This window comes from Aythya fuligula, chromosome 1 (assembly GCF_009819795.1).
Source record: "Aythya fuligula isolate bAytFul2 chromosome 1, bAytFul2.pri, whole genome shotgun sequence".
In the NCBI taxonomy this organism is placed as follows: domain Eukaryota; kingdom Metazoa; phylum Chordata; class Aves; order Anseriformes; family Anatidae; genus Aythya; species Aythya fuligula.
In genome coordinates, this window is record NC_045559.1 from 15,245,045 (window position 1) to 15,259,377 (window position 14,333).

Genomic DNA, 14,333 nt, shown 5'->3' on the forward strand with positions numbered 1-14,333 from the left:
ATGCACTTTGCACAGATCAGTGTCTCTTTTCCCTTGGCTCTGCCTGTCAACAAACAAAAGAAACGAATGCCAAACCCCCTCTCTCCACCTTTTGGAGATAAGACAAGAAACTAGAGGCTTAAAAGGCTGTTTTGTGAAGCCAGGGCTACAAAGATAATGGAGAAAGGTTTCTGTAGGTCCCCATCCTGAGGACCTTCAGTAGGATGCTGACCAGCCTGGAGTGTTTGGAGTTGTCCCAGCTTTAGTTATGAGGTACTATTTGAGACTGAGGGCGTTTTCAGCCCTATAGCCTGGGATTTCATTATTTGTATATTCCTTCCGTGCTCTACACGTTCTATACGTGGTATTTTCAAACCCCTAACTTTATGGAAATCCAGAACGTAGTCTCTGGGGCAGGGCACTCTTCCTATGAAGCTTCAGTGCATACTGGAGGTCCACTGTTCTGTCAAGCCATTTTAAGTTTTTATAAACCTGGTTAAAGGATTGCTCCAGTTTTAAGACATTAATCACTCCCATGGTGATGTCAGCCAGCAGCTGGAGCCCAGCGCAGTTTCAGACGTGTTTAATTTATTAGAAACCCACTGTTCTGGCACACCTTCCCACCAAGCTCCCAGGGAGGGCTCCCGAACTGCCTCATTTTGCCTTTCCATCCCTCCCCGAGGCAGCCCAGGGCCGTGTTTCGCCACAGAGCGCCGAGGCGGGCAGAGCCCTGCAGAGCCAGCCGCCCCCAGCCCCGCCATGCCTCCTCCGCCACCCCTTCCCCTCACAGCCCCCCAACATGGCGCCCACCCCCTCTCCTCCTCCCCTCCCTCACCGCGCATGCGTGGGATGCCCGGCACTACAACTCCCAGCATGCCGCGCTCCCCCACATCCCATCAGCCACCGCGGCACCATCCCCTCCCCCCTCTCCCCCCCCTCCCCCGGTAACGGAGCCCCGGTGCCACCCCCCAACCCCGCCCCCCCCCCCCGCGTGCTCCCAGCCCTCGCTTCCGCTTCCGGCCTCGCCCTTCCGCTCCCAGAGCGCCCCGCGCCGCGCCATGGCCCACACTGGTGAGGAGCCGGCGGCGCGGCCTCGGCGCCTCCCGCGCGGCCTCGGGGCCCCCCCGGGCCCCTCAGGGACCCCCCCGGCCCTGGGGTGCGGCCCCCGCGCTGCAGGCGGGCAGCGAGCGGCCTCCGCTGGGCCTTGGGGCTTGGGGGCGGCGGGGGGAGGTGGGGCGGGAGCGTGCGGCCTGCGCTGAGGGAGCCCAGCCCGGCGGCGGGGTGCGGGCGGCTCCGGGAGGGAATGGGGAGGGAATGAGGAGCCATTCCTGTCAGAAAGAGCAGTCAGGCACTGGGACGGGTTGCCCAGGGAGGTGGTGGAGTCACCGTCCCTGGGGTTGTTCAAGGAGAGGTTGGACGTGGTGCTTGGGGACATGGGTTAGTGGTGGCATTGGTGGCAGGGGGTGGTTGGACCAGGTGATGTTGGAGGGCTTCAACCTCAATCATTCTGTGACTCTACGATTTTAAGAACCCCTGGGATTCAAAAATATAAGCAAAGCTCATGAAGGTGATAGTCTCGGCTTCTGTTGCATCTTCTCTAAGTGGTTAAACGCTTCAGGTGCTTTTTGGGGGTGGGGCTTCTTCATTTCGGACACTTTTTTGTTGTTGTTTCGGTCGGGGCTTAATCCTGCTGGGTTTGCGTGCTCAGACTGGAGTCTGTTTTCCGCCTGTAAATACGCGTGACTAAAACTTGCTCGTTTTGTTCAGCCAGTCTCTAAGCCGGGTAAATATCCCGAGCTCGCAAAGCTCTTGGGAAGTGTCAGAGTGTAACTGCTTCCTATGGCAGGTCGGTGGAGCGTGTGAAGTTTTGTCTCAAGATTTGTTGTAGTTAGCCATATTTGCTAAGGTCTTTGTGGACTTTTTTGGTCTGCAGTGGAGTCTTTGTATAATCTAGTGAGAAACAGATCTTCCCAGCGAGTGGAATATAGGCAGCTTCAGCACTTAGCATTGCCTTTGATGTGCTGGCCTGTCTCCCCATAAACATGGTGCCTGAGTTGTTGGCTTGCTGGGCCCCCTTTTCCAGCCAACAGGATAGTCTGATAAAAGCAAATGAGCAGATATAAGACCAGGTTTTGTCACTTTTTTTTGTTGTCTTTGCTGGTTTGGGTGATGCCTTTTGGGGTGAAGCAATGTTACAGGAAATCAGGAGGTTTATCTAGCTCAGAAAACCAGGGGCTCTCCATGCTGAGGTACAGTGACTGTCCGGGTAGAGTCCTAATGTGAAACTTTGTTGCAGTTCCTAATTCTGGTGTTAGGTGCTGAATGATTTATAGCAAGACCTCGCACCCCAACAGCTTGTGGCACAGCTCGGAGGTGCAGCGCATCCCCCCTGAAACGTTTCCAGCCTCTGATGTGAAGTCCTCTCATGACAGACCAGAAATGACAGCAACGTTAAATATTTATGTCTTCACTTCTCCAGTTAAAAGCATGGACAGGGCTTCAGTCTGAAAGCTGTGAATAAAAACACCCAAACCACATCCCCGAAAACGCTGGCATGTGCACAAGGCTTCCAAATGAAGCTCTCGCGAGGTTTGGTTTTAAAATGTGAATTTCAGTGCTGGTGTTCCTCAGGTGTATACCCACCTAGTTCCTGTAGTGGGTAAAAGATGTAAAGGCTTCTGAATAGGAGTCAAATAATGGTTTGTTTTTTTTTTTTCAGAACTTTGACCCTTTTTTGCAAAAGGCTGGTGGGGATACGTGTTGACAAGATTTTCAATTAAAAAGGAAGTGAGGCAGGTAGATTTGTGAAGGCTGTAATTCAGTTTTGGTGGAAAGGAGGAGCTGTGTGGTGGGTAAAGGTAGATGTACTGGAAGCTGGGGTAGTTTGTGCCTTGTACCCCCTTCCTTGGAGTTGCTTGTTGCTTTGTCACCACCAGACTCTCATGGAGCCTGTGTGTGCTTAGGCATGAGTCAGACAATTTCTGGCTTCCTTTGCCCTGGTACTCGGCTTTAAATCTGGTTAACGAGAATTCGGTAGCAGAGAGCAGTCAGTTTCGCTTTAGCAAGGATACTTCTGCATACCCTAAGCACCAGTATTTCTGTGATTCTTTATGCTAAACCTCTCAGTGATGTGTCGAGGTGCTGTGAGTTGATGTGGAGACTGGTTTCCTTCCAACTTGTTCAGTAAACAGTTCACATAAACTGTAAAAATGCTTTCTTGTAAGAAATTCCATGATATTAAGGTTATACAAAGAATTGGCTCTTCAGTACTGCTCATGCTGTGATAAGAGCTGTACAGTGAAACACCTTTTTTTCCTGCTGTGCAAAAATGACAGACTAGTTTGTTTATTTATTTTAATAATGTAGTTTTTAGAGGTATATTTCCTAAAACCACAGTTGTTTTGAAAACAATTTTGTGACCCGACTTCTAGCAGAAATTGCTTGTGACTATTTTCTAGTTATTTAACTTTGGTATGTTGTATAAACAGTCTTTTAAAATTATTTTTCTTAGAACTGTTATTTTAATATTTAGCCTCTTTAATAGCTATTTAATAGCTGCGAAATAACAACCTTTTCTTCTTTCACAGACAATGATTTGCAAGGAACAAATAGTTCAGGATCATTGGGTGGTCTTGATGTTCGTAGAAGAATCCCTATAAAGCTGATCTCAAAGCAGACCAATAAAGCCAAACCTGCACCTCGGGCTCCCAGAAATATGAACAGGATGCCTTCCAAGACCCAAGCTGGTGATGAAGGTAAGTAGCTACTCCAAACACCAGCCCTGTAGGAAGGAAGCATGTTATTCTGCAGCTTTGTTCAAGTCTCCAGTCAGTTTTGAAGACCTAAAATCCGAGGTTCTGTACACTGCAAAGCAAATTTCACATTTCCAGGTACTGCTGTGCTGTAAGGAATAAATGGTGCCAATTCCCAAAGTGAATTTTTGCTGTTCTCATTGTACCTTCTTGCAGAATGGGCCCAGCAGGCTGGGAATGTCGAGGCCTTTCTTAATTATTTCAATATACATTGATGCATGCACTTAACAGCAGCTGGTGTCAGCCGGGGAGGTGTTGTAGCTGGCTTGTCTTCTCTTTTGTTCTTTCCACAGAAGAATTTGATTATAACGAAGAGGAGCGGTACGAATGCAAAGGAGGTGAAATGTTTGGAAATCAGAGGAGGTTCCCTGGACCCATTTTCTGGGACTATAAGGTAGAGTCACAGATGGAAAACCATGGATCTTTTTCTGTGAATACTTTATAAAATAACGGTGCTTCCCTTACTAAAATTTTATTCTCTGCTTTCTCATGTTTGTGGGATTCTTGCTGCATTCTCAGCTGATACAGAAGTAATGAGCTGATTGATGATGATTGAAATAAGCAGCTTTAGTGATTTTTCTCCCTACCTCTTTCTCTCTTCTACCAGATAAACTTGCTGGGGGAGAAGGATGATACGCCCGTCCACTTCTGCGATAAGTGTGGATTGCCCATCAAAACCTACGGGCGCATGGTGAGTGAAATCACCAGGGGAAGCAGCAGCCGTGGTTTCCCTTTAGGTACAATCAGGTCTTGCTGTATCACTGCAAAGCCTCTAGAGATGGTTTATTCAGAGGTCTGTTGAAATCAGCAGCAGAAGAATATCAGGATGGAACCAGGGTCTTAATTGCTGAAATGTTTTGTTCTGGCTGACTTAACTTTGCTCCTTGATTTAGTAAAGCAAGCTTGTAAGTGTTAAAATGAAAAGCTTTAAAACGAACAACAACCCCAAAATAGGAGCAAAAGTCTTTCAAGTTCGGTGGTTTTCAGTCTTGTACCGCTTGGCTTTAAAAGTAAGCTTTTTATGTCACTGGGTGATTTACAGCCAAGTTAGAAAACACTTCTATGTCTTTAAAACTAGTGTAACTAATTCCCCGAGATGTAGATTTCTGTGTGATGTAGCAGACCGAGGGCTCTGACCTGATGATTGTTGGTGATTGATGATGCTTTTAAGACATTTCCTGCATGCACATAAGGCAAGTGTAATTAGACTGCATATACAGTTTCTGTAAATATTCAATATTACTGGAAAACTTTAATTTTTTACCTATACTTTTTGCCAACTTTTTTTTTTTAAACAAACAAAAAAATACAAAACAAAAACCTTGCTTTCCCAAGCCCCAAACTCGAACTGTTTTTCAACTGTTCTATTTAATGTAGACTGCTAACTGCTACGTTGTATCTGTTTGTTTCATGAGTAACTTAAGTGCTTCTATTCTTAGGAATTGTGTGCTGTGGAATGACGCATCTTGTCTTGACAGAGCCTTTTTTTCTTCCAGATACCTTGCAAGCATGTCTTCTGCTATGACTGTGCTATACTACATGAGAAAAAGGGAGACAAGATGTGTCCGGGGTAAGTTCTCTTGAAATTTTCTTAAAGGAAATGTAGGAGAGAAAATTAAATGCCTCATTTCGGATAATGTATTAATGTGTTTCTTATTTATGTACATTTAGGAGAGAGAGCAGAGTACTCTTACTGCACCACTTGATTATAGCTTCATATCTCACGGTTAATAGAGTGTAAAATATTAATGTTTACGTTGCTGTTTAAATATCTGTGTAGATAAAGTGTAATTGCTCGAGTTTGAAAAGGAGCAAGAAGCTGTTTAATTACTGAGTGTGACCCTGGGTAAGTACTGAAATGCCAAGGGAATTTGTGGCAGAGGGTGATGCTGTGTCTAAACTTCTACCCCATGAAATTTTTGTTATTTTATAGTTGTATTTGGAGGCTTACAAGTTAGTTTAACTTCAAAATCAACAAAACATTTTTCATTGTTACAGTGGGGGGGGGGGGGGAAATGTGATGTCTAATTTGGATAATTTTGGTAAAATGGTTGGTGTTTAACAACAGCAATGACAAAAACTTGCCGATTATTCTCTCTGTGATGACAGTAAACTAATTTTTTCTTCCTTCAGCTGTAACGAACCTGTGCAGCGCATCGAGCAGTGCGTACGAGGGTCTCTCTTCATGTGTAGCATTGTCCAAGGGTGCAAGAGAACTTACCTGTCACAGAGGGACCTACAAGCTCACATCAACCACCGCCATATGAGGGCTGGAAAGCCTGTTACTCGCCCTCCACTTGAGCCCGTTCACCCTCCGATTGCCCCACCACCCGCCGAAATTCCCGAGCGCTTCATAATGCCGCCTGAGAAACACCACATGAGCCACATCCCGCCGAAGCAGCACATCATGATGCCCCCGCCTCCTCTGCAGCACGTGCCCCACGAGCATTACAACCAGCCCCATGAAGACATCCGTGCCCCTCCAGCGGAGATGGCCATGGCTCCGCCGCCGCCTCGCCCGGTCAGTCAGGACACCTTCCGCATCTCCACCAGGAAACACAGCAACCTGATAACTGTTCCCATTCAGGATGATTCCAGTTCGGGGGCTCGAGAACCACCTCCGCCGGCCCCGGCACCCGCTCACCATCACCCCGAGTACCAGGGGCAGCCCGTGGTAACGCACCCTCACCACATCATGCCTCCGCAGCAGCATTACGCGCCGCCCCCCCCACCGCCTCCTCCGATAAGCCACCCTTTGCAGCATCCCCCCCAGGCAGCGGGCACTCCTCACATGGTGTACAGCCAAGCTCCTCCGCCGCCAATGACCTCTGCTCCTCCTCCCATCACCCCGCCGCCTGGACATATAATTGCCCAGATGCCACCCTACATGAATCATCCTCCTCCGGGACCTCCCCCTCCTCAGCACGGAGGCCCCCCCGTAAACGTAAGTGCGCCCCCTCCCCACCACTACAACCCTAACTCTTTGCCACAGTTCAGTGAAGACCAAGGAACTCTTAGCCCCCCCTTCACGCAGCCAGGGGGGATGAGTCCGGGGATTTGGCCAGCTCCACGAGGGCCGCCTCCACCGCCGAGAATGCAAGGGCCTCCTGCTCAGGCCCCTCTTCCTGGACCGCACCACCCTGATCAAGCCAGATACAGACCCTATTACCAATGATAACGAGCAGTTACACGAATAGAGAGTGCTATGAAGAGGATAAAACTATATACAACAGCCTTTTAATTAATTGTCGGGGAGGGGGGGTTGTTTTTTTAAATACTGTCATTTTGACTGTAAGACGTTTTGGGGTTTGGATCTTTAATGATTTTTAAGCCTTGGATGTAGGACTCTGACTTCAGATACTCTGTAGTGCTAAAATAAGTGGCTTAGTAGACCACAGTTGCATTTTAACAGAACTTCTGTCTATAGTGTGGCTAAATTGTCCTTAAGATGAACGCTTGTAATATTACTTCCTGGAGAAAAAGAACACGTGTTGTACCATTCTGAATATTGTTTTTGTTAAATCCAATGTTTAGTTTCACTTGTGATACATTTTTGTTAACCTGTGTACAATAATTAAATTGAAACATGGTTGTAAAAGTGGTGGGTTTTTATGTGAAGTTAACACAGACACGGTTCCAGGACACCATTTTGGCACTGATGCTATCCAAGTGGGAAATACTAAGGAAACTGATATTTTTACTAACATTTACTGTTGCTTTCAATAAATTCGGGCTATGGTGAATTCATGACACGAGAAGTCAGACATCCAAACACTGTATTTCAGGTTTGTTGGGTTTGTTTTAGTTTCTTTTTTTGTCTTTTTTAATTTGTGTGGTATCACGACCAAGATAAATTTACCAGAAATGCAGCTTTGGGCGTGACACGAAAGCGGGTTATGATGTTAGGGGTGTGGATGGTGTTTTTGGGGCTGGTTTTGTTTGAGAAGATTCTGTTTACATGTACACTCCTCAGTGGTGTGAATTCAAACTATTTTGTTTACTTATGGTTATGTTTGTGTGGAAGTGGCCGTGAGCTGGCTTGCCATGTCTGAGAGAAGCAGATTGCTTTTGGTGAAGTGGCATTTACCTCCATCACTATATAATACGTACAGTTGGAAAACTTCCCATTTGGTAACGTGAAAGAAAGGATTTGAAATCCCTCATGTAGATATGAAAAAAATAATAAAAGCTACACACCTTTTATCTGTTTCAACTTTTGTGCTACATCCTTAATTGGACAGTTAAGAGTCTTTAATATAGGTGGCAATATAGGCATGCCCTGGGGGCTGTTCTGGCCCCAGATTTAGGTTTTATAAGCACGCTCTTAAATACAAGATGTGAATGTTCTCTTTAAGTGCAGCTGCTAACTGAGCCAGACACTGATAAGACAGTCTTGAATGTTTGCCTTTGTGTTTCTAATCAATGTTAGTGCTGAGCTTTTTTTGCTTTTTCTCCAAAATGTCACGTTTCTAGTAGTGGTGATTTTAGATGAAGAAGTCCTGCCTGTTCTTTTTTAAGGTTTGTAATTTCCTACTGAAAATCTGAATTCTCTTTAAAACCTCACTCTATTTTGTAACTTTTTTTTTTTTTTCCTGCCTCATAATTGTTTAGTTTATCAAAGAGCTTTGGCAGTACAACATTCCAAATTTTGTAGTTCTGTGTCAACTGTGTGTTTTTTAAATTACCTGAGCAAGTGTTCTCTAGATCTGCTCTGTCCTTGACTGCCATTGATTTCCTTGTGACCACGGGAAAATCTTTTGCTTTTCCTCTCAAACAAATGCAGCTGCGTCACAGCTCTTTGGAGACGTGCAAATAAATTCTGGGATGTACAGTAAATTCTGGGGTGTGCAAATGGCTGGTACGTGTCAGCTGGCGGAAAGTCTGCTCAGCTGTGGTGTGCCTGTTTCGAAGACAGAGTTCTTTGGTTTGGTTTCTCTGCGGAGTAAGTCATTTTAAATAAAACACTGGCAAAGAAAAAAGGTTGGTTGTGGTATTGTGCTGCGGTACGTGGCAGGTTGACGATTGAGAGCTTCAGTGTGCATGAAGGAGAAAATGACTGTCAGCAGTGTTTTGTTTCCGTAATTTATAATAAATACGTGAGGAACCTTTAAACTCTCCCTTTTCTCATTGCTATTAGGAGGTTGTTTTGGGCATATTTGTGTTACAGAAAATAACTTCATTGCAGAGGAAATCCACGCGTCTGAAGTGACTGATGCTCCTTGACTCCAGAAAGCCAAGCTGACGGCTGGCAGACCTTTTCTGGAGAGACTTACCGATGGCTCTTGGCACTGGCTGCATTTTGTTTCTGCTGCGAGATTTACTCAGGTACCACGTGGCACGCTGCTGCGCAGGGGTAAACCACAATACAGCGGTGTGCCAGCATCACCGATGTGCTCTGTTTTGTAAAGAAAGGCTCTCTGAAATCAGCTATTCACCCTCAAATATGGTGCTGACAAAGTAACCCAACTCTCTTCATCATGCTAGTTTTTAGAAATAAATCAGATTATGTATTTTTGTTAAATGTTACCTAGTCTGTTGCGAAGCAGATGAAGGTTTCATACCTGTGTCCATTGCTGCATTTTTTTAAGCTATTTTTGAAGTGCCTCTCTGAAAATCCTGAGACAATTTAACTTTAGTTGGTTAAGGAACAAGAGCAGCCCTTGCTCCATCAAAAAGCACAGAAGACAAATATATGTCACTGTAGAAACTGAGAATTTGGGGTTTTTGTTTATATTTGGGGCAAAGTTGATGTTGTGATTGCTGTATAATGACCCCAAAATGGTACTGAAATTTTTATTACTCCAGAAGTTAATGGGATCCCTTGAATCATTTAATGGATCAAAAGTCTTTGTGACTGAGAAGATGCTGAAAAGTCATCTCCTGTGGAAAGGATTTGGACTTGGGTCAAACTTCTGTGTATTGCTTGGATTGGAAGACCTAAATGTGTTTTACCTCTTGAAGTCTTAAGTTTACCTACAAAGGGTAACATTGATACTCTCGTATTTACAAAATTAAAACATGCTTGCATTGGTTGAAATGTTATGTTGACAATTGTCTTCGTTTATGTTTTTCTTTGGAGTTTTTATTTTATTTTATTTTTAAGACCCTGGTGATTTCAGTGTGAAGTTCAGCAATGTCATATATTGTATTTCCCTGTATGATTAAGGGTCTTTGAGATGGTGAGAAGTACTTTTTGAATACTTTGCATTCCTAGTTGGGTCTTCCTTTAAAGACAGCCACTGAATCGAGCCGGTTTTATGCTGAACGTTTATCCCTGCCAGTGGCAGCGATCTCCCTCCTGAGGCATTGCCAAGCAGATCTCCGGTTTTAAGAGACCTCTGACAACATTAAAATGTTTGCTATCGTGAGATCCTCCAACGGGGCCATTTAAGGGAATGAAAAAGAGTTTGATGATAGTTTGTGTTCACAACGGAATTAATTAGAGGACACAAACGGATGGCCTGGAGACATCCGTGGTTTCAAGTTTATCTTCAATTCCATCTCTAATTTTGCTTAAAGGATCGCCTGCAACCGTGCATGCTTCACGACAAGCAGCTAATTGCATGAATGCTACTTTCTTCAGTTTTTGAGAATGCTATGAGCATAAAGATTGGGTGCTTGATGTGGCGAGTGCCATTTTTCATGTTTGTTTAGAAAAGAAAAAATGTCTTAGATCTAATCTGGGAGAGTTGGAAGCCCATAGCGGATGGAGTGTCCACTCCTTTGTGGTTATGGCTCTCGAGGGAGAGTCAAATTCAGATTGTTAGAAAATAAGTGGAAGTAATTCGTATTCATTTCATGCTGGAGTTTGCAGACATGGAGTAAATGAAGCAAACCGGTCTGTCTTCTGTGTTTTGTAAAGTCAAGTGTTCAGAAAAAGAATTGTGGTTACACTTTCTCTGTGCATCAAGTCAGAGCACACCTCTCTCTTCCTAAAATGCTTCCTGCTCTGTAAAACTCGGGTCTGATTTTGTTCATTTTCATCTTGACTTTATATTTCTAAAGCACATATCAGTATTACACAGGTTGTATTTTCAGTGTTTTTTACTTGATGATGTTAACAACAATTCCTAGCAACAGTGAATTCATCTCTGTATGGAAATGGTGCCCTCAACTGGTTCTGCGCTGTGCTCAGGTATGTTATATTCACAGATAGTTCATACTGAGTGGTTTGTAAACCAAAATAGCTGCGTTTCTTTGGGCAACATGAATGAGAATAATGAAGATTAAAGCTCCTCTTAGTCTTGACTTAGCCACAAGACACTGTGACTTCAGAAGCTTTTCCTCCTCTGAATTGTATTTGCTTGTTCTCCGACTGTGGGGTGTTATTATTTTTATTATATATTTTTTTTCCAGTTTTGATTTGGTTTCTGAGTGTAAGAGATTAGCAGAGATTAAAAGATTAAAAAATCCAGCATGCTTCCTGAAAGATGTGGGTGGAATAGCAGCAGGAAGCTGTTAGATTGGCTCAGTCGTCCTGATGCTGTTATCAGTGAGTGCTAACGGGACTTAGAAGTGTAACACGCTTCTGGTAATGGAAAGGGGGATCATTTCCATTCACAAACAGGCAGGAATGCTCCATTTCTGTATGCTGGTGTTTTGCAGTAAAACTGCAATTTAAATGATTAAAGCAAAAGAACAAGAAAAATGATTTTAAATAGACGTGAAAACATTCCAGTCTGCCGTGTTTTATTCGGTTTTGTTTGTGAAAACCAATGCCTGAACACAGCTCCAAAATCACAGTGAATGATTTCCTACACTAAATCAAATTACCTGAGTGCTAATGAGAGCTCCTGCACTTGTTCCTTGCCATTTCTGGGTCAGGTAAACTTTCAGGCATTTTCTTAGGAAGTGTAGAGGAGCAGATATAGAAAGAGGAGTGCAAGAAGCAAGCCGTCTGCGTTTGTCACAGGGATGAGGAATGGAGAGGTGTAATTGATGTTTCTCTTCTAGTAGCATTTACAGACACTTTTCCCTGTTTCCAAACTATGAACTTAGTTAGAAATAGAAAAAAAATATGGGCTCACATGTTATAAAACTCTCTCCATCGGTCCCCAGACCTCAAATAGCTGAATCACTTTGATTTTTGGTTTTGTTTCCATGTTTCACACCATCTCTTCTGCATTACAAAGTGAAAACCAGGCCTGAGAGTATCCTTGAGCATCTCAGGCTCTTTGGCTTCTGTCTTTTCCACCCTCTTGCTGGCTCTAAGACGGCTGTTACAAAGTTACCAAGCATCTGCACTGTGCTGGGCTCAGGGTATGTGCTAATGGATCGATGACACCAGCCAGCTATCCAAAAAGGAAGCAGGTATGAAACTTGCCTTTTAGTATATTCTTGAGTAAAGGATTAAAAAGCACCATGTGGTATTGCTCTGACCAAGCAGCAACTGCTCAGTGGAAGAGCAAGCTCTGGGTTTTCAAAGGTCCCCGTGTCAAAAACAAGCTGGAAAATCTGCATGGCCGCAGCCTACGGCAGAGCAAGACTCTGTGCTGCAGTCTGCGTAAGGGTAAACTAACAAGAGAAACATTAGTGGTACAAGAGAAACAGATTGTTGAATGCAGAGATAACCAGAAGCAAACAAACAAACAAACAAAAAAACAAAAAACAAACAAACAAAAACACATAAATCACCAGAAATCACACAAAACATCAGAAATACAGTGCTGTTGTCAGCACAGGAAATGAACAGGGTGGTTAAGAAGATGCCAAATATTAGGAACAAGTGAGGTGGGAGCGCAAGGCGCTCTGGTTAAGGCTGTCTGGGTCTTGCACCCATTTTAGAAATGGTGAATAGTTTTGGAAAGTGAAATTATGCTCTGTTGAATCCTGGTTTTATATCTGGTAGAAATCAGGTGGCTTGATTTCTGAGCTAGTTTTGTCAAGATACCTGGGTAACAAGTGAAGCACACTATGACATTTTGATTTTCCCAGTTGTTTGCATAGCACACAGGGCATTGTGCTACATCAGGAGAGTGATTAGTTTTAAAATTAATTGTTTGGAGGAGTGCAACTGAGAACATTTTTTTCTTAGGCTGAGGCCTGTCAGTACACCCAATGGGTTTTGAAGAGAAATACGTGGTGTCTGGTGTCTTACTTACCCTTTTCTTGCTTCCACCAGGCTGACTTGCCTATGCTAGTAATGTGTGTCCAAGTCTGTGTCAGTGCACGTTGGGTTTTTTTGTTAATCTTACATAGCTTTTCTCCTCTCCTGGCTTAAATCCCTGATGTATCTATAACTCTTCTTGTCAGCCACTGAATACAGACTTTCCATTCCACAAAGATCCTCGTAGGTCTTCTCTTTAGTTGCAGTTGTCTTTCTTGAACAGGCGGGCTCACTGTGAGCGTTCAGAGCATTCGGAGTGAAATCTCATCCATGCACTGTGCAGCAGCACTAACAGCTCTCTTATTCTGCTGGAGAAACAAATCTGCTCTGATACAATCTATGGTTTTTTGAAGGTTGCATTAGAAAAGCAGTTGAGCGACATTCTGACCTCAGTCTTCAAGGTCTCCTCTTTCTTTTTGCATTCAAATGCTTCTCAGTTTAATATTATCTTCCAGTTGCATTCGGAGCTTCCTCATTTTAATGTTATCTTCCAGCTTGGCTTTATTAGCAGACTTCATCAGATAACTCCAGACTTTTGTAACAAACTATTAATGCAAATATTTAACACATCAATCCTTCCTCCACCCCAGTACTTCTATGTCAAAGCTTCTACTCGTCATCTCCTCTTTAGTATAATCCATCTTCGCCTTTCAGTGCCTTTTCTTACCCCATCTTCTCCGACTACATTAACTCTTGCACACGTGGCTCTGCGAGGAAGGTTTTGCTCAGGTCTAGAGAGATGAAATCTATGGCATTTCCCTTTGGGAGCTCTGTTTGCTAACTGGAGGTTACGTGAGCTATGATGGTTAGGTGAGTGTGGCATGCATACGTCTAACTTTTGGAAAAGCAAGCCACATTTCTCCCCACTTATTCCTGTCTGGTTTTCCTCCAAATTTTGTTCTGAAGTCTTGCATACTTCTGAGATAAAAATCATCATTCTTGTTTACCCAGAACACTTTTTCCTTCCCTCCTTTCCTTCCCTGACTGGCAGCTCCATACCCACAGCTCCTCCCAAGCTGAGTTTTGGGGCCATTGTGTGCCGTTTCCTGGGGCACACACATAACAGGGCTGCCTGTCACACCAGTAGGAAGGTGAAAAGCCTTCCATGAGAAGGCTGCCGTGCTCCCTGCCTAGATTCACAGCTGCTATTTCTTAGTAGCTGTATCACCTCGAGCTCTTTGCTGCTGTCAGCTGAAGTGAGGTAGTTGGGATGCATTTAACAAGGAAGACTGGTTCACCGGGGGATTTGCTGCAGCTCTTCTTGGTGTGCAAATGGACCCAAACAAAACTGAATTAGAAAACTTTTTCCTTTCAGTTTTCAATCACTGTCAATTTATGTGTTTCAGCAGGAAATCAGACTGATTTCGAGCTACCTCGGTGGTGTATTGACAAATGCAGCAAGCGATGAAGTGCTACCAAAATCATCATTTTCTAGT

At 44.1% G+C, this 14,333-nt stretch overlaps 1 protein-coding gene across 1 annotated transcript; it reads left to right on the forward strand.

Moving 5' to 3' along the window:
* Positions 1-1,008: 1,008 nt before the first annotated feature.
* CBLL1 (Cbl proto-oncogene like 1) lies at positions 1,009-8,056 on the forward strand. The gene is made up of 6 exons (XM_032207952.1): positions 1,009-1,050; positions 3,567-3,734; positions 4,085-4,185; positions 4,399-4,482; positions 5,288-5,361; positions 5,925-8,056. Exons 1-6 carry the CDS (start codon positions 1,038-1,040, stop codon positions 6,964-6,966), a joined length of 1,482 nt encoding a protein of 493 aa, XP_032063843.1. The 5' UTR covers positions 1,009-1,037; the 3' UTR covers positions 6,967-8,056.
* The last annotated feature ends 6,277 nt before the right edge of the window (positions 8,057-14,333 follow it).